This window comes from Periplaneta americana, chromosome 14, assembly GCF_040183065.1.
Source record: "Periplaneta americana isolate PAMFEO1 chromosome 14, P.americana_PAMFEO1_priV1, whole genome shotgun sequence".
NCBI lineage: Eukaryota > Metazoa > Arthropoda > Insecta > Blattodea > Blattidae > Periplaneta > Periplaneta americana.
Window position 1 is genome coordinate 93,928,266 of NC_091130.1, and position 26,958 is coordinate 93,955,223.

Consider the following 26,958-nt stretch of genomic DNA (forward strand, 5'->3'; position numbering starts at 1 on the left):
ATCAATATAATAGTCATCACTAATCTTTGACCAAATGCAACAAAATAAATAGCAATATCTAACAATAATAACAAGTAAGGATATACCATTAAGTACGAGAAAAACTCGTACCGGCACCGGGAATCGAACCCAGGACCTCTCAGCTGTGCGCGCTGAGTGCTCTCTAACCAACTGAGCTATGCCGGGACCCGATTCACGACGCCGGCCGAACTCCCCTCGTAGTATCGGGTCCCGGCATAGCTCAGTTGGTTAGAGAGCACTCAGCGCGCACAGCTGAGAGATCCTGGGTTCGATTCCCGGTGCCGGTACGAGTTTTTCTCGTACTTAATGGTATAAAAAACAAACTGACTAGTCATACTAGTCGAGCAAAATATAATGAGGTGGGCGAGACCTCATTCATATTTGATACAAGTAAGGATATATCATGATAAACTCAAAGGTGTATACTACACATTAAATGGATCCAAGCTTAATCCATGCAAATTAGCATATTTTATACATCTGCAGATCGGGGAGAGAGATTTTGAATTTCTATTATAAAAAATGTTATGAAATCTTAAACCCTTAGCGGGAATACGAAGACTGATATTGCTTATGAATGATTCACAATCAATGTCACCCTTAATGACTTTACAAAAAAATAAATAATCAAGATCTTGACGTCTGGCAAATAAACTGCAGCAGTTAAAATATTTACAGTTAATCTCATATTTATAGTAATAATAATAATAATAATAATAATAATAATAAACTCACCAAAATTTATACAACTTGAGTACTTTTGTTGACCAGGTTAATATGCGCGATAGATAAAACCCATTCGCCGATTCTTCTGACTTGAAAATAAATCCATCATTTTTTTTGTTGAAGTTGTCTATTTTGCAAACAAAACTCCTCAGATTCATCGTGCCCTCTTAGTGCTAAATCTAGTGCCCCACAAAATCGTATACAATTTATTTTTAAATTTAACACATCTGTTTTCATCAACTTGCTCATTGTGTTTTGCAAGTGCGAGTCTGTAGTGTGAATTTAACTGATTTTCAGTGTTTGCTTTACCCAGCATAGAACAAACTGAAGACGTTATTCATATTAACCTTTGACTTATGATGTGTTTTTATTTTACCCCATAAGTGTACTAAATCTGTCACACCCACTTTTGACCTCCAAACAGAACACATGGGAAACAGAAGAACGCATATTTCACACCACATCCACACAACCAGTTGTAATAAATATCTGGGTTGTATTTGCGAGATCTGTTAACTTTAGCACTTTGCTGCTTTTGATGAATATTTAAGTGCGGTGTAGGTCTGCCTAATTCTTTAACACGAAGTTTGTTTTCATATGTTAATGTTGAAAACAGAGATTTCAATAAAGCGCCAACCGAATTAATTTTTTCACAGTACACTTACGATAACACGACCACTGTTATGATGACAACCTCACGACTTAACACATTCACACTACAATTGGTACTGTTGGTAGAAATAATAAAGTGAAAACTTTCTCAAGCCAAGTTTTCAAGAAACCGGGAGAGATTTTATTATCTTATTGTTGCAGTCTTCGCTCTAAGAAACTTGTTCCGACAAAGTGGAAGGACAGACAGAGCAAGAGGTAGTAAGGGATTGGCGTAGAAAATGGGGATGTATACAGTTTTACAAGCATTGCAAAAGCCAGCAGCAAATTGTGCCTGGCACATTTTAGATCATGTTTTAGATGCTGAAAAGGACGAGTGAACATCAAGATTGCACGCGCATCCCATTTTATTTCTTATGGGATGTAGTGCCTGGCACAGATCCATCCTCCAAACACTGGTTACAACGTGTTTCGCTGCAAAGATCATATTGACTGTAGAGTTTGTGTAAGCGTAACTTGTTTCTCTCAGGTTCTGAGCGGAAAATATGAATTCTCCTTTTCCTTCTGTATTCTGGTAGTGCCATGGCACAACAGCACTACCTCTAAAGCTGCCCCTGCATAGAACTAATCTAAAATCTGCAATCCCTGTAACCTTGGACAATTCTCTCCAATATATATACTGAATACACCTCATCTTTGGAATGTGGCTGCTGAAATATACAACCAGCATCTTGCTTTTTACCTATCATTTGTAAGAAGAGGAAATTCATAGTGAAACATAGTGGAACATGTGTTGTCAGCAAATAGCTGGATACACTACGAAGATAGATCCTCCTCAGTCCAGAGAGTATAGTATAATATACCTGCATTTGTGCACTAACTGTACCCTGCAGAATTTTTTCAGCATTTTTCCCTCATTTCAGTGACTTTTTTTTTTAAGTGTAGAATTATATTGAACTTTAAAACAACAAATGTCTCAGGTCTCAGGAGGTTAAGTGATGGTTCTGAATTGTGTGGCAGTAGAGAAGAGAAGAACTGCAATGATTCTTCCAAACCATTGGCATTTTTCTTAATATGAAGTATGTGTTCAAGTATTTTATTAACGATTTTTTACGTATTTATAGCAGTTGGAAACGTTATTGTGATGTTTGCGTGATACACTGTACTTTTTGATATATGGTACTGTATGGGAATGAGAATGAATGTAAGTAAAGCTAAATCATAACTATGGAAGGTCTACACTCTATATAATTTAAGAAGGAACATCACTTTGATTCTTTGTTCCTCACTAGTGATATTATGATTGTCTGAATTTCTAAGCTTTTAAATTTGGCAATTAGAACTGCATGCTTCTCGGACACCTTGACACAGATGCAGAAACATGTCACTACACCAGCATTTTTTACTTGCTATTTAACACATAACACAGCTCAGTGCTACATTTGTGTATAATTGGTTTTCCTCCATACTTCTTTAAGTATTGCTCATGAAATAATAATATTAATAATAATAATAATAATAATAATAATAATAATAATAATAATAATAATAATATTTATTGACCATTAAATAATTAAAATTACAATAGGCTTCATTAAGGGGAGAGGATGGTATTTTTTTTTTAACTTTTTTCATATTTGATGTAAAATATTAATTTTTTTGTATGTGAAGAGCTCATAGCTGTGGCAACTCGACCAAATAAAAATATTTTGAAAAAAAAAATTATTTGGGGGCGCAAATTTGAAAAAAAAAAAATCCAATGCAGGATTATACTAAAACCGATATATCTAAACCGTTTTTAAAGATAGATTCAAACAGTTTTTTGCAGTGTATTTGCAAAAGCATGTTCTACAAACTGTCTGTAACAGAATTTTGATATTAGTCCCTACGTTTGTAAAATAAACAATTAAAATTTAATAACAATTTTCTGATTTCCTTTCTTGCAAACAAACGGACATATTTTTAAAATGAAATCAATTAACAAAATTCTGTTACAGAGAAAAGTTTCCTAAAGCGGGCATGTGATTTAAAAATCCATAGTGCAGGAAGTTTAAAAAAGACGTCTCAATATCCTATTAGGGCACAAATACCCACAAAATGTTATGCAATGCATTCCACACATATCACAAAGGGTATTTTAAAGAAAAAAAAATTTTTTGAAAATTTAATTTACCAGAAACAACAATGAAAGTGGGCGGGTGATTTAAAAATCCATAATGCAGGAAGTTTAAAAATGGCGACTCAACATCTGATAAGGGCACAAATACCCACAAAATGTTATGCTATGCATTCCACACATATCACAGAGTATTTTAAAGAATTTTTTTTTTTTTTTTAATTTACTCATTTTTCACCAAAAAAATACCATCCTCTCCCCTTAAAAGGAAACATAACATATGAAAAATTAATTATAAATTAAAAGACAAGATCATTCACCTCCACATTAAAGAACTCGTCAACAGTGTAAAAAGCCTTATCAGTTAACCACTTTAAGAGAACATTTTTAAAATGGGAAAGAGGAACACATTTGACATTAACAGGTACAGCATTAAAAATGTTATTCCCATAGTTTCCCAACTTTTCAGTGCTTTGGAAGTGCGACAATATTTAAAACTCAAATCATCACATGACCTAGTGCCATAATCAAGAATAGTTGATCTTCTACAATATTTATACACATATGCTCTTATAAAAATCAGGCAAGCAAAGATATAAATTCCAGGAAAAGTTACTATTTTATAATAAAATAAGCTTTTACAGTGTTTAGAATGAGATTTTCTTGCTATGATACCTAAAGCTCTATTCTGCAATATAAAAATCTTGCTGGCACTAGACGAATGACCCCAGATGTGTACACCATACAGTAAATGACAATGAAAAAAGACCAAAATATATATTCATAATAACTTCTTGACTTACACAATTCACAAGTCTCGAGACAACTTATTACAGACAAAAGATGCATGTTCATTCCATAGTCATTTTTTATCTAAATTGAATTCAAGTAATTTCACAGATGAGAAAATATTTTGAACTGCTCTAAGACTATACATCATTTCTTGAGTTTTATTCTTCTTTAAAACAAATTCATTACTGGCAAACCAATATTCACTTGCTTCCATAATATCTTTGCAATCTGCATTTAACACCTCAAGATCTTGATTTACATTTATAAGAAACGTATCATCTGCATATAGAACTGGAAAAGTAGATAGTACATTATAAACAATATCATTTATCATTGTAATAAGCAAAAGGGCGCGAGAATTGAACCTTGTGGCACCCATAATTTACATTTAAAAAATCAGACAATTTACCATTTACACAAGCACATTGCTTTCTGTCAGTTAAATATGAATGAAATATATCCAAAGGAACTCCATGCCATAATATTGTAATTTAGTTAATAACAAATTATGTGAAATACAGTCAGAGGCTTTTCTTAAATCTAACATTGTGAGAGATGCAAATGATTTACTTTCAAACGCCAAAATAATATTGCTAACCACAGTATCAATGGCAATTACTGTATTCCTACCTTTTCGGAAACCAAACCAAGAAAAAATTTCATGTATTTCTAAAAATTTGTCCAATTGATCTTTCATAATAGATTCGAAAATTTTAGAAAACACTGGTACCAAAGAAATAGGTCTATAGTTTTATACAGTGTCCTTTTTTTTCTTTTTATGCACAGGAATAACTTCACTTACTTTTAAAACATCTCGATAAATCCCACTTTCTAAGCACTTATTAATTAATCTAGAAACTGGAACTGAAATTTCATAAACAATCTTCTTTAAAATATAATTCGACAAACAGTACCATACAAATCACAAGACATAGATGCATTTAGGCCTCATCAGAAGGGTAAACATGGAACCAATTAAAATTAGCCACTATGTTAGGACTATGTTTGAGCAAAGTCTTTGAATTTGCAAAAGACTGCAAATTCATGTTTTGTTTTAACTCTAACACTGTATCAATACAAAATGTATTAAAATCATCAGGAGAAAAACTTACCACACAAACATTATCAGTATTTCTGGTTTCATTACGAACAATTTTCCAAGAGGCTTTGCATCTATTGTTAGCATTTATAATATACTGTAATTATCATTTGCCAAACTTCTAGCATCCGTAACAGCTTGCCTATAATCTTTCACTATTTTACAATACAATACTCCAAACAGTATAAATGGCCATAAGTTTATTATGCATATCTGCCCTGTACAGTTTGTTCCATAAAATTAATGCTCATCTTTTTATATGTTTAACTGAAGTACATTCTATTATTTGCTTGTGCCTGCAAAAAAAAAAAAAAAAAAAAAAAAAGAAGATACATGCTTGAAGCAAATGGGTATAGAGATTAAAAAAATATATATTAGTGTCATCAACAGTAGCCTATTAATAGTATTAATAATGGAGTATGTGGCATTTTCAATGTAACATATTATGAAATATATGCAATTATCATATCACAATTTTATTATTTGTTACAGTTGAGTGGCATCATTCAAATAAAAGCTTTTCTTATTTCTCTCTTTCAGAGTGTGTGCCTAAAGCTTGGTATTGATACTGGTGATCGTTTGCTAACTAATTCCCGGAAACTGAAATATTTGGTACGTGGGCCTTTACCTCCTGATTCAGTCTTTCCACCATTCCAGGATTTTGATGTGGTACACAATTACCTACAGACTAATACCCCTACAATGCAAGCAAGACTTAGGAAACGGGGTCAGAAAGGTGAGTGAAGATTTATGTTTTATAATTAGTAAAGATTGGCACTAAATTAAGAAAATTTTGCCAGTGTATAAAACTTATTTTGGCAGATCATGAAAATATAAAATAAATATTTCATTGCTGATATTTCTTTGTACCTAAACCATTTGGAGCAGGTTTATATAATTATTAACAAAATAAGCCTCTAGGAATTAATAGTTTTGTCTATGTTTAGTATGTTACCAAATAAAATAAAACAGTATTTTCTGGCAAAAAATTACATCTTCTGTAAGTTAATATTTTTTGTACAATAAAAGAGATTGCTTCATGTCACATGATGTAATGGGAGCATAGTTGTATTGTGCTACATTTGCTAATATAATATTTGCTGGTATTTCATTATTATTGTATTGTATTGAATTTATTAACATTCCATGGTATTCATACATTGCTTCACAGATAGAATATGGAACAAGTCAGAAACTTAATACAGTCAACTCCGGTTATAGTGAACCTCTGCGGACCAGCATATTTCGTTCACTATATCCAAGGTTCACTAAAACTGAAGTACCTGTTTTTATACTACTGACATTGCTATACATACATGCAGTATTAATGCCCGTTTGGGACAGACCACGTTCAATATCAGTGCTAATGTTCGCTGTATCTCCCAACTTAAACACTTTACACTTTGACATCCTGATGTTCACTGTTCGAAACTTAAATCTAATCTGTCCATGTAGATGACCGATTTCGCATCTCTTTCCACTAGAGGTATGCTACTGTGTATTCGGCCTTGTAATTTTCCTGGATTGACTTTTATAAAGATGAAGGAGGAAGGGTCGAGGATCATTATACCGTAATCCTTCTTGTATTTACTCTTTGGTCATCACTCTATTCCCTTTTACAAAAGAAAACACTTTCTCTTCCTATTCCTCTGATAACCTCTTTTAAAGAAGTCAAAACTAATCCTTCCTTTATCCCTCAATATTTTAGGAATATATTCAAAGATAAACCACACATGTTAGGCCAATTATACCCTGTTCATAGATTTGATAAGAAACGTAAAAAAGTATATATTACAGTTATATGAACACTAATAATTTTTTACGTTTCTTATATCTTGGAAGTTTATAGGAGAAAGAGTTTCCTAAATTAGCATTTTGGCCATTTTAAAATTACATTTTCTTGGGGAAGTTATAGTTTTAGGTTCACTATAATTGAAGTGAGGATTCACTATAAATGGAAATATTAATTTACTTTGTAATGTATGCGGGTCAGGACCAATGATTTAGGTTCACTATAGCCGAATGTTCACTATAACTGAGTTCACTATATCCAGAGCTGACTGTAGTATTAAAAGTCTTAATTTATAGTCACAGTCTAGATGAAATATATACAGATGAGGTTTACAATATACTAGTACAACACAAAGTTTTAGCATCAGTTTCATGAAGCGTTGTTGAATGTCATGAATTCATCTACAGAATAGAAGGCATGTGAAATTAGGTACTTCTGTAATTTGGCCCTAAATGATCTTATGTTTTGAATTTCTTTTTTTATATCGATATGGAGGCTATTAAAAATTTTTGCTGCCTTATAACACACTCCTTTTTGATAGCACAATAGACTTGCCGATGCAGTATGAAAGTCATTTTTTTTTACGTGTATTTATGCTATGAACTGTTGAATTACTTACAAAGTTTTCACAATTACATACGAGAAAGATTATTAATGAAAAAATATACTGGCAAGCCATGGGCATTATTTGTAGTTTTTTTAAAATAGTCCTACACAATTCCCTAGATTTGGCACCTACTATTATTCTAATTACTCTTTTTTGTAATAGGAATGTACTGTTACTATCTGTGGAATTTCCCCAGAATATTATTCCAAAACTCATTACTGAGTGGAAGTATGCAAAGTATGTAGTTCTTAAGGTATTGATATTTACTATCCTTTGCATAGATCTAACAGCAAAACATGCTGAATATTACTCTCAAGCACCTTACTAACTTTATAGAGTGTAGAAAATGGTGGATTCTTTTTCAGTAATAAATCCAATTTAGCAGAAACTACTTTTCCAGAATTCCCTGGAACTTGGGCGACCCATACAGAATATAAAAATTTTACCAAAATATTATGAAATATGCTAATTTCTTGCATTTATTGCATTCTACACAATATTGTGAACTGTGAAAATCCTTGTCTGCATACTGCTGGCAGGCATGGTTTAGATTATGAAATTTTATATTATCAGATTGGTTAACAATAAGAGCTCTTTTGTTTATTGGCAGGTTATTAGGTGGACGTCAGAGCCTTTCTAGAAATTGCGGCAAAGAAAAAAAGCATCCTTTCTGTCTATTTCCAATCTGTCCCTGTCTAAGAATGTCTTCATGTTCTATCAGAAATGAGATAATAACTACACTTCTGTCTCTTATGCTGGTGTTATATTTTCTAATTGAGGTTTAGCTGCAGTGAGAATTGCCATTTAGTGTTTAGTTGTGTTTGAGCAGTAATATACAGTGAAATCTTGATCCATAATTTCTTAGGGGGACAGGAAACAAAAATAATAAATACGGGAAAATGATAATACCGTGAAACCATTAAAAATGATACCATTATGAACGCATCCCACTGTTCCCTGCAAAATGTAGGGGACAAATACCCACATAATCGATGCATTTAATGTTTAATAATTATCTTAAATAATGTAATATCGTAATGGGCATGCCTGTTAATGTTTATTTTTGTTTGCACTTTAAGTTATGCTGTATGCCATTTTTCTTTCATTTTTATATGTATAATATCAATCAATTGCAATACATTATGAAATGGTATCAATCATTCATAATATCTATTGAAGTCGCAAACTTGTGATAAAGTATTATATGCATAAATACGATATAAAATGGAGAAGTAAAATAATGATTACTCATTACACTGAATGCATTTTTATTGATATGATATGATATATGATATGATATGATACAACGTGACATGATATGATGTGATATGATATGATATGATATATGATACAACATGACACGATACGATGTGATATGATATGATATGATATGATATGATATGATATGATATGATATGATATGATATGATTGTTTAGTCAACTGTCCGAAGACATGTTTGAACCTAGTAAGTGATACCAATAAGGCATCACTCACGAAACAACTAAGCCAGGGGATAATGGGGTAGGGTGTATAATATTGTATGGCTTGGTATATGATATATAGTATGAAGCTTTATAAGCTATAAAAGTTCTTGGCTGCTGAGGTTACAATATAATACCACTGCACCCTGTCTTGACAATTTTTCATTTACCATAAATTTCTAAAATTTGTAGGCTTTCCTTCAGATTGTCCAAATATCAAAGCCTAGGTCTTCCCAATATGGTCTTTTCCATAAAGGAGTTTTTGTTAACACCCTTTTTACTCTTCTTTCTTCTGGAGCTCTTAGCACATGTTATACATCACAGTCTTCTTGCTTTGATACTGGCCACAATATCAGGATCATTATAAAATTCATAAATTTCTTTATTGTGTAGTTTCCTCCATTTAAAATATCTGTATCTCGAACTGCTCCCAATATTTTTCTCAAAATTTTTCGCTCAAAAATTTTTAGTTTATTCTCATCTGATTTTTTAGTGTTTATGTCTCTCAAACATAGACTAGAACAGGCATAATTGAAGTCTTGTATATATGTAATTGTACTTTTTTTTGTAATTAATGTACTTTTTAATATATCGGATAAAGCATGCATACATGCATGCATACATGCATACATACATACATACATACATACAGCCCACACCTATGGAGTAATGGTTAGCATGTCTGGCCGCAAAACCAGGTGGCCCGGGTTCGAATCCTGATTGGGGTAAGTTACCTGGTTGGGGTTTTTCCTCAACCCAATTTGAGCAAATGCTGGGTAACTTTCGGTGCTGGACCCCAGACTCATTTCACCAATATTATGAGGGGGATCCAGAAAATAACGACCGTTTTGTTGTAATAATTAAAAAAATATATATATTTATTTGAAAAAACAAAGTCTCTTACATAACTGAAGCTTCCTTTACTTCTCTACATAATCACCACCTACATTTAAACATTTGTCGTATCTGTTCACTAGCTTTAGAATTCCCGTGTTATACTCCTCTGCCGCCAGTTCATTAAGCCAGGTGTTCACTGTCTTCTTCAACTCTTCATCACTTCCAAAACGCGTACCACCCAGAAAGTCTTTCAGCTTAGTGAAAAGGTGAAAATCGCTAGGAGCAAGGTCTGGACTATAGGGTGGATGATCAAAGATTTCCCAACCGAATTGATCCAGCAATTCTCGAGTTGAAGCAGCAGTGTGCGGGTGGGCGTTGTCGTGAAGAAGCACAACTCCTCTCGAAAGCATTCCTCGCCTCTTGTTTTGGATGGCTCGCCGTAGTTTTTGTAAAGTCTCACAATAACGATTTGCATTGATCGTAGTGCCTTTTGGCATGAAATCCAGCAAAAGAACACCTTTGCGATCCCAAAAGACAGTAGCCATGACTTTTTGTGTTGAGAGAGTCTGTTTGAATTTTCTCGGTTTCTTGGGTGATGAGGGATGATGCCGCTGACGTGATTGGCGCTTGGTCTCTGGGTTGTTGTGAGACACCCAGGTCTCATCACCAGTCACAATTTGATCAAGAAAGGCGTCTCCATCTGTGTGATATCGCATCAAGAATGTCAATGCTGAGGCCATTCTCTGAGTTTTGTGTTGGTCACTCAGTTGCTGTGGAACCCATCGTGCACAGATTTTGTGGTAGCCAAGATGTTGCGACACAATTTCACCAAGCAAAGAACGAGAAATGTCAGGAAAGGCAATATGCAATTCGTCGAGTGATGTGCACCTGTCTTGCAAGATTCTGTCGTTCACTTTAGTTTTCAGGTCTTCTGTGATGAGTGATGGGCGTCCGGGTCGAGTTTCATCGTGGACATTTGTTCTCCCATTGTTGAACATTTCGCATCATTTTCTCACATTTCTTTCATTCATTACAGTATCACCATACACTTCTTTCAATTGCCGGTAAATTTCTGCAGGTTTCAAATGTCGGGCATTCAAAAATCGAATCACACTCCTCACCTCACAGTTGGCGGGATTATCAATCACGTCGTTCATTTTGAAGTAACACAAAATGCACAATGGCGACTTGTTGCAACCAGTACTCACAACATTATGAGAACACATGTTAAGGAAGCCAGTTGACCTTCAAATAAGGAAGGGGAGTCAGCTGCGCGGCGGGTATGCGCGAACGGTCGTTATTTCCTGGATCCCCCTCGTATCACCTTCATCTCATTCAGACGCTAAGTAACCTAAGATGTTGATACAGCTTCATAAAATAACCAACTAAAAAAATACATACATACATACATACATACATACATACATACGTGTTCTGCCCAAGGGTAGGTCTTTCACTGCAAACCCAGCATTATCCAATCTTTCCTATTTTCTGCCTTCCTCTTAGTCTCCGCATATGATCCATTTGTCTTAATCTCATCTATCATTTGATATCTTTTTCTGTCCTGAACTCTTCTTCCATTCACCATTCCTTCCATTGCATCCTTCAGTAGGCAGTTTCTCCTCAGCTAGTGACCTAATTAATTCTTTTTTCTCTTTCTGATCAGTTTCAACATCATTCTTTCTTCACCCACTTTTCCAACACAGCTTCGTTTCTTATCCTGTCTGTTCATTTCACATGCTCCATTCTTCTCTATATACACATTTCAAATGCTTCTCTTCACTTCGTCATAATGTCCATGTTTCTGCCCCATACAATGCCACACTCCATTAGTCTCTTCCTTGGTTCTTTTTTTCAGAGGTCCGCAGAAGATGGTCCTTTTTCTATTAAAAGCTTCCTTTGCCATTGTTATTCTCCATTTGACTTCTTGGCTGCAACTCATGTTACTGCTTATAGTACATCCCAAGTATTTGAAGCTGTCCACTTGCTCTACTGCCTCATTTAGAATTCGCAAGTTTACCTTCTTTATTTTTCTTGCAGCTACCATGGTCTTAGTCTTGTTTGCATTTATCTTCGTCCCATGCTGCTAGCAATGCCATATCATCAGCAAATCTTATGCACTTTATTCTTCTACTTTCTACTTTTACCCCTCCCAGGATAAAGCATAATAACATGTATTTACTTCCTGTATACTGGCATTAATTTCTTGTTTTACATTATTGTCATAAATACACTGAACAACAAATGTTTACTTTTTGTCTTACTCTGAATTAAAAATAGGTGAATATTACTAATATGTGTGCCCTAAATCTGAATATAAAATCCAGATTGCCCCATCACATACTATTTTCCGGGGAAAATGAATTGAATTTTTATGACAAAATTTATTTGTTTTTAATTTTTCACTGCTACTGATAAAATTACAACACATTAGGAATTCAAAATTCCTCATAATACTTGAGAAATATGTACTGGATACAAAAATGATGTTACATAATTTAAAACAGAACAACAATAAAAATATTTCGAGAAAAACCCAGAAATTTGAATTTACATTTAAAATAATTTTCTGGATGACTTCTGTTTATAACTAAACCCAGCACTGTATTTTAGAAGGAACCAACAGTAGTCTGCAAGCATGCTGGATGATGATCTTCCTTTATATTGCCTTTCCATTTCAGATATTTCTTGATTAAATCTTTCCCCATGCTTATTGCTTACCACTCCAAAGTTAGGAGGAAAGAAATCCAAATGAGAATGTAAAAAGTGTAATTTGAGAGACATATTTTATTAAACTCCATTTTGTCATATGCACTTAACATGGTTTCCACAACAAGTTCTATGTAGTTCTCTGCCCTAGAATTTCCAAGGAGATTTGAGCAAACATCTTTGAAAGCATGCCATGCCATTCTTTTTGTAACGGAAAGTTTTTCCTCAAACAAAGGATCAGCTATTACTTTGTGAATTTGTGGACCAATGAAAATGCCCTCTTTTAATTTGCTTTCACTCAAACTGGTCAATTTTTCCTTTAAATACTGAAAACCACCCTTGTTTGTTCATTGCATAGACCTCAATTTGAACTGTTATGAAATTTACTTAATAGAAGGGACCAATATCTGTTTATTTATTAGAAGTACAAAAGAACATGCCAACAACCATAAGAAACCGGAAATAAGTCATAAACTCATAAAATGCATTAGTTTTTGTTTTGGTTTATACCCCCAACCCACGCCAGGTGTTTCCTGGGAGAGCACTTATTGAAAAGTGAAATCATAGTATATCTTAAAAGAGATACGAAGAAGAGATATGCATTTTCGGATTCGGCACACATCAAACCATAAGGGACATATTGTTTTAAGTGGGAGCAAAATTCCTGTTGTTCAGTAATTAATGTTTCTAAATAGTTAAACTCGTTATTTTTTCATCTGTACTGTATTAATTGTGATGTTGTTACTTACATTTAAATTAGAGTAAACACAATATATTTTGTTTTGTCAACATTTATTTTAAGACGAGTTTCTTGTAAAGCTTTTAATACTGGTAACAATAGAGTGAGGATTTTAATTTCATGTTCATTTTCACAACTTTACACAATGCTAGAAGAAATTAAACTGTTAAACAAGAGAGCAAGTACTGTAAAGGTAGTTCGTGGTAAGCTCCTGAAGGCTGTGTGTAGCAGACACAACCCTTGACAACATCTTCTTTCTTGCTAGAAATACCCACATTGCTTAGAAGATTAAAGGATTAGACATTACACACGAATAGTTAAGAACATTGCCAAATTTAATTTTAATCTTTGAGGATTCAGTACAGTCTTATTGTCCAAGTTCTCAGAATATATTTAATGCATTAAATACTTCACTGTAAAATTATACTAATGTACTTTAATTTTGAAATATGATCACTTAAAGGAGTATGATTAAGAAAATGGCTGAATAAGTTCAAGGGAAAAATTGTTCCGGGGCTAGGTATCGAACCCGGGACCTTTGGCTGAGCGCGCCAACGCTCTACCGACTGAGCTACCCAGGAACTCTACAAGACATCGACTCAATTTTTCCCTTTATATCCACATGTCTCAAAGTGGGCTGACAAACCGACAAAGACCCAACATTGAATGCACACAAACTCTGTATGACTTGAATAATGTGGTTTTCTCTTAACAAACAGTAACATGTATTATGCAAATCTGGTTTTAGGGTATAGCTGCCTGTGAAGCTGATTTGAATAATATGAATAATAATTTGAAATTATTCAACCAGAGGTCCCGGGATCGATACCCGGCCCCGGAACAATTTTTCCTTGAAATTATTCAAATCTGCTTTACAGGGAGCCTTACCTGAAAGACTAGATTTGCAATATATATATATATATATATATATATGTCACTGTGTATGTTAACAGAAAACCACAATTCCAAGTCACGCAGAGAATGTGTGCACTCGATGTGGGTCTCTGGCGTTTCGTCAGCCCACGCGAGTTGTGTGGATATAAAGGGAAAAGTTGAGACGGTGTCAGGTGGAGTTCCCGGGTAGCTCAGTTGGAAAGAGTGCTGGTACGTTCAACCAGAGGTCCCGGGATCGATACCCGGCCCCGGAACAATTTTTCCTTGAAATTATTCAAATCAGCTTCACCTGAAAACCAGATTTCCAAGAAAATGGATATTCAGTGGCTGGTTGGTGGTTGGAGAGAGGGGTGGCTTTGGGCCTTAAATGGAGGTAAACAATACATTTGTTTTATGGGGTTTTTAGATCGTTTTTTTCGCCATGACAAGACTCCCCTTTGAAAGCAAAGGTCCTAACTGGTAGCATATTGAAGAAGAGCTCTGTTTCATCTGTGTTGAAAATGTCGCATAGTTTGTAGCTCTCCAACGAAAATGGTGATGTTTACATCCATGTGTCTGTGCAGCAGTTTCTTTGGCTAATTTCTTGTAAACCAGGCTATGCCACTTCTTGAACCTGGTTATCCAGCCATTGGTTGCACTGAAATTTTCGATGTTCAGCTGCACAGCAGTCTTGTTCGCCATTTTGCAAAGAATGGTCCCATCAGCTGGAATATTCGATACTCATGTTTGCTGGTACCACGTTTAGAGTACACTTTGCAACTTGACGAACATAGATTTCCTACACGTTTTCCTTTTCTTACTGGCATTAGATTTTTCATTCTGTTCTCGTATTATGTCCTGCTTTGCGTAGATGGAGTTTAGAGTGCTTGGAGCTAACCTAAAACATCCTTTTCTCCAGGATTCTTCTTTATCTCCTCAACTATTTTCAGTCACTCATGCAGCCTTCTTACTTGCTTTTAGGGTTGGAACATGACTAGAAACAGACAGTGGAATTTTGCTGTTCGCAAATTCACGAAAAAGTAAAAATAATAAAATTTAATGTAATTAATGAATGGATGTAATTAATTGAAATAGAATTTTGGGTATTATTAGCTAATTTTAATGATAGTTCGTTATTTTTATATTTTTTTATTGAAATCTTGTATTTTCCCTAAGTTTAAAGCATTGCAGCTGAAAGTTTGTACTTCATATCGACCACTGCTTTTGTAATATGCATATCACTGTGTGAGGGGAACGTGTCAAAAGAGAAAATAAATGTGCAGTTACTGGACTCAATTTCAGTGTTATCCCTTATATCAAGATTGCCAATTTAGTAATGCATCAATTTCTTTTTCTCAACTCACAACAATGTTAGGAACATAAGTTTCCTATTTTTATAAAAGGAGTTACAGCTTATTCCACCAGATAACATTGCTTAAATAGTCTGCTGAGTTAGCTCTGTGGCAGTGTGTCTGCCTTCAGACTAGCCAGCCCAGATTCAATTCCCAGCGAGGTCAGAAATTTTAATGTAAAATTTCTACCTCTGGACTAGGAGAGATAGCGGTGCACAACTTCTAATCGCTAAATTGTGCACCAATATGCCTGGGTCAAATCCCAAGTCTCTCCACAATATGAAGAGAAGGCGTATGTCACTGTTGATAGTGATTTGTCCATTGGATGGGGACATTAAGCCTGGCGGCCCGCTTGGTGCTATTTGATAGGAGTAGACTATGTGCCGGCACCAGGTTTCCCCTTCTCCCTTTCTCATCTTCCTCACCCATTCCCTACATTACACTTACACGAACACTTACACATACACTCACCTTAGTACATGACATAACTCTTCATAGATACACATCATGTACAGCGTGGCCCACCAAACTGATGTACAAATTGAAAATGGGTTACAGTCCTGCCATCTATCCGCACTATGCGGAACTCGAATCACACAAGTGAAGTGGGTAGCCATTAGACAAAGACACACACACACACAAACACACACATTGCTGAAATTTGATATGTCTAACATTGTGGTGCATTAATTTCTGGGCAATCTTGATATAAGGGTTTACACTGAAATTAAGTTCAGTAACTGCACATGCATTTTCCCTTTTGACACTTTCACCTAAGATAGTGATGTGCATACTGCTTACCTGGTCCTACTTCACATCCACAGTCATCTTTATTGTGAAGGAACACTTGGATAAATGTTTCTTCATTCTTTCCACTTGATCTTTTACTTTAAATGCCATGTACACATTTCTTGCACTTCACTTTTCTAAAATCCTTTTAATTATTTCAAAACATTGTCAAACTGGATCTGAATCTTAATTTTTGGCCCATACCCAAGAAAGTGACATGACCGACTCCCTCTCTTTACAAGAAGAAATATTATTGTTCATATCTTCTTGAATCAGTAGAAAGAAGCAACTGACATTGGTTATTATGTTGAAATTCAAATAGTTATTGTTGGTCCAGTAAAAGGATTGGAAAATAAGATAATAGCCGGACTTGAAGAAAAAAACATACGAATAATTAATACAAAAATCTATGAGCTTTTTTTTTAAAGTCAATTGATTTAGGTCAAGATTTAATTAAACCGGTCAAATCTGGTCCATAAAAATGCATATTGCCTGTGAAGGTTTTGCAAAGGTTATATAAGTGTAAATTAAGTATGAAATATTTTATAATATTTACATGAGGAATTTGTTTACACAGGTCACTGGAGTTACATACATACCATTCGCAAGCCAAAGATCCGCAACCAGGTGGTTGAAGTGAAAACACAGCTCACTCATCGGGACTACATGAATATGCTTGCTCAGCGGGATGATTCACACTTTACAATTTTCAAGAAAAGGCGTTGCTTTCTTGTAAACAACCAGTACTTTCAGTTGGACGTCTATAGAGAACCATGTCATCCTAGGTAAGTGTTGTTAGTGAAGTGTGAGTTATTGGATTTCTGTTTTGTAACTTAGCAGAAAAGCTGGCTCATATGGTTACCCTTATTTTACCTAATCTCTCTTTATAATAAATTGTTTACTGGATTGTTCATCAGACCTGTCAACACTGATACTTGACATAATTATCATTGACCTGAGTATCTCTCTTTAAGAGAAATGCACTGATATTGTAGATAACTTTATCATCTTGTAGATGTTGTCCACAGTGCTCCACATGAAGATTGATTTACATTGCACCAGAATAATGATGATGATGATGAATGAGGAAGTGATGGAATTGTAGCAATGGAATGTAGAATATACAGAGAATAATGTAATCTCCCAACATTGTCATCATATCCACTAAAACTCCATTCAGTCATGCTGTGGTATGAACTACCGACTCTGATGTGGAAAGCTGTTGCTCTCTTTGTTAATGATGTAGTTTTTCAAGCATATCACGCCTTTTTTCTTAAACACTGATGTGATATTGTTTTACATTCAACTGAGAACACGAAAATATTTTATGGTAGACATTAGATAGCAAAATGGATACTTAGCTCTACTTGTAGCTCATTGCTAGAGTGAAGGCTTATCATTCTGTAAAGTCTGCAGTGATATTAGGTCTACTTACAGGGACGGATTTAGACTACGGACAGTAGGCCCAGGGGCGCGAAAATTAAGGGCAGAAAAAATTTTTCGCATTTTACTCACTCTTTTGTATTCAATAATTTTATGTATTTATTTTGGCTTGGTCTACTACATTTGCGCAGGTTAGAAAAAAAAAAAAAGAAAGGAAAAGTGAATATTACTTTTCTCCCTGCTTGTATTGTATTATGGCGCAACCACCAGAAATCTGTTATAGCAATGGCCTAAATAGTGAAATGTGGTCTTAAAATATAATAAACAATCATAACAGTTGTATGAACATATGAGGAACTTGGTATCAAAGTTGGACAACTCCACTTTTGCTTTTTTTTACTGGAGAGGCGAACTAACTAAAATAAAATAATTTGAAATTTTACATCTTGTAATATATTTTGAATTATCGTAAATGAAGAAAATTACATAAGATCTTTTATAAAAAAAGACGAATAATGGGCAATAGTACAACTTGATTGGTTGACTCACCAGATCAATTTCAGATGTTTATCTTCATGTGTGACATGATGTGGACTGACTATTGCATAAGTTGTGTCAGGAATTATGTTGATTCTGTAACTACATTATTTTTTCTATTTAAATTCTGAAGTAATATGTAGATCAAATAGGATGTTTTTTTCCTAAATGACTTTTTCATTAAGATTGTGAGGGTTTGTGTATATTTCAATAGATTCTAAAATGTTTAACATCTTTCCTTTCTTGTTTATGTGCAAGATTTTCATATCAGAGTTTATATCTGTAAAATGATGTTGATTTTATATACGTAAAGGCCACTGGCATAGCTCTGTTGGCTAAGACGCTTGCCTGCCGATCCAGAGTTGCGTTCGGGAGCGGGTTCGATTCCTGCTTGGGCTGATTACCTGGTTGGGTTTTTTCCGAGGTTTTCCCCAACCGTAAGGCAGGTAATCTACGACGAATCCTCAGCCTCATCTCGCCAAATACCATCTCGCTATCACCAATCCCATCGACGCTAAATAAGCTCGTAGTTGATACAGCATCGTTAAAATAACCAAGTTTTATATATATATATATATATATATATATATACCAGGTATTTCAGACTGCCTGTATCAGCCTTTTTTTCTCGAAAACTATAAGATACTGATTGTTCATAAAAAATTTTGATAACTGAAACCTATGTAAAGAATCGATTGGTGGCAGTACCATTTCCCATAACAAACCGGAAGTAGGTGTACCTGTGGTCAATTTTGAAATTTCAAATGAGAACATGGGTTATTGAAGGTGCCATTGGAAACTACTTTTAAAAAGAAACAACTTTTACTGACACTTTTTTGTTCTAACTTTATTGTTTACTCACAAAGCAACAAAAATGGTATTTTCTGAGAAATATTGTATGTTGTTTATGTACGTACACTCTTCATAGTAAATATTCAAAATGTCCGCCACCCTGTGCAAAACAATGTTCTGATCTCCTCCTAACGCCCGTGATTGCACAGAGACCTTCAGCACAGCTGAGAGACATAAAGGCTTCTCTAATTCTTTGATTCATGTCTTCTCTAGTTGTTGGATATTAATTTTCCCCCACAAGAAGAAGTCATTTGGAGCGAAGTTAGGAGATCGGGCAGGCCAAGCTACTGGTCCTCGTCCAATTCACCGTAGAGGAATAACCAGTTAATAACATATCGAGCTCTACGTGAAAAGTGAGCCGGACAGCTGCCCTGCTGAAGCCACGTCGTTAACTGAAGCGCAAGGGGAATATCATGAAGCAACTGGTGCAAAATGTTTCGGAGGAAGCGTGCGTTCTACCATTCAAGTTGTCCTCAAAAAGGTATGGTCCTATGACTCTGTGTCCGAGGAGACAACACCATGTGTTGAGGCTCCACACTTGCTGGTAATCCACTTCATGTAGCCAGTGTGGATTAACCAGAGACCAGTAATGGGAATTGTAGAAATTCACTGGACCATTACTTTTGAAAGTTGCTTCATCAGTCCACAGAATTCTTAGCTCGAAATCATGGTCCGTGTTTGGAAATCAGTTGCAGAAATCAACACAAGTCTGGAAGTCATGTCCCCCAAGTTCCTGATGGAAATAAATATGGTATGAATGAAATTTGTTGTCTTTGAGAATTCTAAACACTGTATTATGATGCAATCCTAAGTCATGAGCAATCCTTTTTGTGGGGGAGAATTAAAGACATGATCTACCAGGTGCGTCCAAGAACTAGAGAAGACATGAAACAAAGAATTAGACAAGCCACACCATGTGTGTCTCTCAGCTGTGCTGTAGTTTTCTGTGCAATGATAGGAGGAGATCAGAACATTGTTTTGCACAGGATAGCGGACATTTTGAACACTTACTATGAAGAGTGTATGTACATAAACAATATACAACATTTCTCAGGAAATACAATTTTTGTTGCTTTGTGAATAAACAATAAAAGTTAGAAAAAAAAAGTTTCAGTAAAAGTTGTTTCTTTTTAAAAGTAGTTTCCAATGGCACCTTCAATGACCCATGTTCTCATTTGAAATTTCAAAGTTGACCATAGGTATACCTACTTCCGGTTTGTTACGGGAAATGGTACTGCCACCAACCGATTCTTTACATGGGTTTTGGTTATCAAAATTTTTTTTGAACAACCAGTATCATATAGTTTTCGAGAAAAAAGGCTGATACGGGTGGTCTGAAACGCCCGGTATATCTATACTAATAATAAATCTGTAGCCGAAATTTTTCTGGTAATTTTCGATTTTCCAAAAATAATTGGTCCTAACATATATAATTAACCACCCTGAAACCGAAAATCGCATTTTTGTCATTTTTGTTTGTATGTCTGTCTGTATGTTTGTTACCTTTTCATGCGATAATGGCTGAACCGATTTATATGAAAAATGGAATATAAATTAAGTTCGTTGTAACTTAGATTTTAGGCTATATGGCATTCAAAATACGTTATTTAAAAGGGGGGTTATAAGGGGACCTGAATTAAATAAATCGAAATATCTCGCTTATTATTGATTTTTGTGAAAAATGTTACATAACAAAAGTTTCTTTAAAAATGATTTCTGATAAGTTTTATTCTTTACAAAATTTTGATAGGACTGATATTTAATGAAATAAATGAGTTTTAAAATTAAAATAACACCATCTAAGACGGTGCAATGAAATAACAAATGACTTCGTCTATAAGGGGCCTTGGACAACAACAATCGAAAAAGGGGCCTTGGACAGCAACAATCGAAAGCTATTAAACTTAGCCTACAGACAATGTTTCTGTGTTTGTATGAAGTAATATCGGAAGCTAAATTAACCGATTTGTATAATTAATTATTATTTCACCATTGGAAAGTGTAGTTTCTCTAGATGGACATACTGCTATAATGTTATTACAGTAACTTCTTAGTAAATCGAGGACAGGTAAGATTAAAATAGCTTCCTATGCACAGAAAATTTGATAGGCTTTTTTGTACATTCGTTTTCTGTATTTCTTAAAATAATATTTATGTACACACTCATTTTAATCTCAGAGAATTAACGAACAACGAGAGTGTATTGATTTAGTATGCAGTAATAGTACGTTAGCTTAGCAATCCATTATTTTATAATTCAAATTTTAACTATGCTCAATCGAATCGTGTTAAAATACATAAAATAGACTAAATAAATGCAATGCAAAAAAAAATGGGTAATGAGCCAAGCACATTATGTTGCGCTGTTGTAAAAGTTGTTGCTTCTGAGATTCAAGAGCCCCCACAACAAATTAAAAACTTTCTTATCGGAGTACATCCGTTATCAACGCACTTTTTATATAATATAATAATAAGTATGTAACCGAAAATTTTCTGGTAATTTTCGCTTTTCCAAAAATAATTGGTGTTAACATGTATAATTATTCATCCTGAGACCGAAAATCGCTTTTTTGACATTTTCGTTTATATGTCTGTCTGTCTGGATGTTTGTTACCTTTTCACGCGATAATGGCTGAACGGATTACGATGAAAATTGAAATATAAATTAAGTTCGTTGTAATTTAGATTTTGGGCTATATGGCATTCAAAATACTTCATTTAATGGGACCTGAATTAAATCGAAATATCTCGCTTATTATTGCTTTTTTTGTGAAAAATGTTACATAACAAAAGTTTCTTTAAAAACGATTTCCTATAAGTTTTATTCTATGCAAAATTTGGTAGGTCTGATAGACTTAAAATAACAATACAATACGTTTTCACCACCGCCTCAGATTGTAGTGTTGTTGTTCCTGCAGTAATTCCCATGTGCAAAATATAAAATTTTTGAGTTGGAAGAAAAAACACATTTATTCATTCCATGGCAATAATAATAATAATAATAATAATAATAATAATAATAATATTTATTAATTCTATACACTTGAGCTACATTAGGCATTGCAGCCCGAAAGAGCAGAAGCTCGTGCTCGGGCGCAGTTCAGATCAGTTATACAAAATATATCACAAAATTACGAGAGTTCATTGAGCGCAATAACATTAATAAATGGTAAAATACATACAGCATGTAATAACAGGGTCTATATACAAACAGAAAATACAGAAGTACATGAATATTAGAGTAACAATTTTTAACTCAATTAGCTTAAACAATTAAATAATTAATCTGATTTGTTTCTTAAATCTATGTGTGTTAAGTGTACTTAGCTCAGGGTAAGCTCTAATTAATGTATTATATATTTTGGTACATAGGAGATTGTGAATTCTTACATTTTCGAAAAAAAGAAATATAATTACATATCACTGTTTATGCTGTATTACTATTTAAGTTATTTGAAGGTTTCAGAATCATAGTAGGTCAAGCGCCATTTACTGAAGACGTAGAAAACAAGGGTTAAAATTAAGTTATTACCATAATTCAATGGAACCATATAGCAAGTAGTATAAAGTTTACACATTAAAACTAAATGATATGTCAATCTTCATTAAACTATTGCGTGTAATAACAAATAAGAAACATGTTAAAGGAATTGTCATTGCACCAAATGAGTGCTCTCTGGACCAAAATGATCTCAATTTAATTATTTAAATACAATTTCAATTAAGTAACATATTAAACGATTTATCCTTCTAACAAACACGAATGTTCCCTTGATCAAACGTCCTATTTTAATTATGTAATTACTTTATATTTATTTCTAACAGGTGCAGCGGAGCACACGGGTACGGCTAGTATGTGTATATATATTTATATATATATATATATATATATATATACGTGATCACTAAAAGCTGAATGGGGAATATCATGGAAAATGTTTCTGTGTTCTTTATACCTACCTACCTACCTGTTTGACTACATTCGTGGCATTGCAATCTGGAAATTGACAACTTAATTTGTATAATTTTGAGGGAAAATTGTTCCGGGGCCTGGTATCGAACCTGGAACCTTTGGTTAAATGTACCATATGAACTTAATTTGTATATAGGCTACCTGATGAATTGAATTTGTTGATATTACTGTTACCAAATGTATTGATGGAATTGTTGGTTCGATATGAAATATTGAAATTGAGTTTTTTTAATACAAGCAGTATTGTATGTATATTTCTTAGAATAAACAAAAGTAATATCTTTTTTCTCTTTAATATTAGACAAGTTTGTGAAGGTTTTCAAGTGTTTCTTTTGTTTTAAACACGAAATAATTCTATCAATTGTCATATTGAAGCCATTGTCTTTTGCTATTTTATTTTATTTAAACAAGCTTCCCCTAAAATAGGAGTTGCCCTGAAGGACAAAGTATATCAAATATACAAATACCTAGTAAATGCGTACAATTTTATGAATATCTTTCCGTATTGTTGTGCTATTAATTTACTTTATATATGTGATTTCTCAGAAGATAGATTGAATATTTTAGAGCTGTCAAAGAAATGTTGGCCAAGGAGGGGGTTGCATATATGCAAAAGGCAGGTAAGAAAATACAGCAGCTGTACCCAAGATTGGTGCATGTGATGTGCATTGCACATTGTCTGCATAGAGTTGCTGAAAGTGTAAGATCCTTTTTTCCAGATGTAGACATTTTCATTTCTCACCTAGAAAATATTTCTGAAATCGCGTGCAAGACTAAAAACCTTTAGAGAACAGAACCAACATCCCTTTACCTCCCAAACTTATTGTGACAAGATAGGGTACTTGGTTGGATGCTGTCCTGTACTATGCAAAATACAACCATCAGATTGTTACAATACTAAATGTCCTTGAAGACGAACAAAATGCTTCAATAAAACAAGCATTGTATCAGAACAGCTAGAGTCTGTTCAGTTTCCTCGAGTGCAGTTCGACGTTCAAAGAAGCAACAAAACTGCACACGAGGAAATAGTACGAATTATACTAAGTAATATCAAGTTCATTGCAAATAATTTCGGGGAACTAGCCTATCAAGATATATCACTTATTTAGAGAGACAGAATATGGAAATGGCACAAGCGATCAGACTCGTAGAGGAATTATCTATGCCAAGAGTTAACCTAAAGATGGAATATTTCTACAGGTGCAACAGAAACTAAAATGCGTTCTCCAGAAAAATGTAGGATTTTCTACTCTTTGTACCATTCGAGATGAACAAGAAGGTTCTAGAGGAGACCAAAATGTTAACCCACATAAAGGAAACACTAATACCTCCTCTTGGTTTAAATTTGTCCCCGTCACGTCATGTGACGTAGAGAGAAGTTTTTCCCAATACAGATCATGTCTGGAGGAGAATAGAAGATCTTTTTCATTTGAAAAGTTCAAAATGTGTATTGTAATTCATTGTAACAAAGCATATGCACATAATGTATAATATGGTCACAATCAATTACCTTTTCATTTACTGTGCACGTTGTTAATATTAATGCATATGTTGTATATATTTATGTTCACATTACTGGAAAATACATTTGGTTTATATAATTTACGATTAAATGTGCAATTTATTCTATGACGCTGTGTCCGTCATTTCACTAGGTTAGCTAGGCTGCTCTTGACCTTGGTTGTATGTATTACATGAGCAATTGAAAGCGAGTTAACCCCCTCCCTCATGTTTACGAGATACAGGTGGCATATAACCCTGTCACCACTAACCTGTTGTAATGTTTTTGTGGCTAAACCCCTGGGCCTTAGTGGGGATGATAGACACTGCCTTCGTGATGGTTGCAGTGAAGGGGGGAATGCAATCAGCTGATTGTTGAGAACGATGTTGGCAGTTATTTCATTTATGTGGCTTTGGATTTTTGTATCAAACAATATTGACGTTATAATTTAATTCTTACATGTACATTGAATTATGTGAAGTACCTAGTTTATTATGGTATTTCTAAGTGTATAATTATATCAGTTATATTTAAAAGAAAGAGCATTTTGATTACATGAGATGTATACATATTACTCTAGATGTGACATCATTGGACCTACAGTATGGCCTCCAAAAATTATGAAGACTGTGATATGATTACAAAGCTTTGATATGCTCTTATAATGCTGCTGACCCTGACCACCATTACATAAGTAGGTTTACAGAGCTTTGACACACACTCACCACACTATTGCGCCAAAGTAACATATCATTATTTGAAGTCAGAAATATTAAAGGCAGCTTATTACTTATCAATGCACTGTATATGCAGAAATGAATGTCGCATACTTAATATAATTTTATTTTAAGAATGCTTTTGCAATATAATAATAATAATAATAATAATAATAATAATAATAATGATAATGATGATGATGATAGTTACAGTAACAAAAATAACCTTACTGCGAAGATAAAGTTGAAAGTACATTATATGGTATTGGAGCCCATCTTATTGTATGGAAGTGAAAACTGGCCAGCCAAAGGAAAGGATGTTAGTAGAGTGACAGCAGCTGAAATGAAATGAAATGAAATGAAATTACACTGATCAGGAAGAGAAAAAGGAATTGGGTCCCTGGCTGAGAAGAAACTGCCTGCTGAAGGATGCATTCGAAGGAGTGGCAAACGGGAGAAGAGTTGGGGCAGAAGAAATTATCAGATGATAGACAACATTAAGATATATGGATCATATGCGGAAACTAAGAGGAAGACAGAAAATAGGAAATATTGGAGAATGCTGGGTTTGCAATGAAAGACCTGCCCTAGGGCAGAATACTATGTATATGTATGTATGTATATTTTTCTGGCAAACTCTGACATTGCAAAAAAAAAAAAACTTGTAGTATCAAGCCACATTACTGTATATTCATGATTCATCAATACACGATTCATATATATTTGCATTATTGATCATTTTGGCATAAATGTATTGAAGTGATTGGAGACTAGTGAATTTTCAAAGAGAAAGATATGTGTTGAACAGTGATTGCGTATAATTCGATAGTCTCTTATTTACTGCGTGAAATGTATAATGAGTAGGGACCAGATTTTTATGTAATTACATATTATATTCCTTTCAACCTAACCATATATAAATAACAAATCTTTGCGAATCTTGTAATTACCATTAATATATTCAAATTTGATACTACATATTTTTACATATTTACCCCACATTACATATTATGGCTTGGTATTACATAAATCTACATATTTAGGGAGTTTATTCATTTTTGCTTCTCTAAAAAAAAAAAAAAAAGAACTTCTGTTGGGGAAGTTTACAATTTGAAATACACAGATTTAAAAAGCCTACCTATCCAAGAAAAGATATATTTCGGGACGAAACATAACGTCCTTAGTTCCAGGAAGTAATAGAGGCACTCACTCCATACCGCCCACTGTAAATATGAGTGAACAAAAGGCAACCTTCTCACAACTACCTTGTATTGTAAAACTCACTCGGAAAGTAGCGTTGTCTTAATGCGGTGGAGTGGACGAAGCAACATGATTTGTCTCGAATACAATTGTTCTGCACATGTCTTAACAAGCCGTTCCTATACAATTTGCAACCTTACTCACTCTCTTCCTAATCCTTCCATGGAAAACCTGTGTCAAGTCTGACATGAGC

At 34.2% G+C, this 26,958-nt stretch overlaps 1 protein-coding gene across 5 annotated transcripts in view; it reads left to right on the forward strand.

The window, feature by feature from the left end:
• Ttd14 (TRPL translocation defect 14) overlaps nucleotides 1-26,958 on the forward strand; it is a 315,039-nt gene that overhangs the window by 265,235 nt on the left and 22,846 nt on the right. For all 5 annotated transcript variants that reach the window (XR_011335927.1, XM_069845769.1, XM_069845766.1 and 2 more), the window contains 2 exons: nucleotides 5,904-6,099; nucleotides 17,121-17,328. Coding sequence is in view for 4 of the 5 variants with exons in the window: in XM_069845769.1 (XP_069701870.1) it covers nucleotides 5,904-6,099; nucleotides 17,121-17,328 (404 nt within the window). In the remaining variant the exon portion in view is untranslated. The remainder of the gene's footprint in view (nucleotides 1-5,903; nucleotides 6,100-17,120; nucleotides 17,329-26,958) is intronic.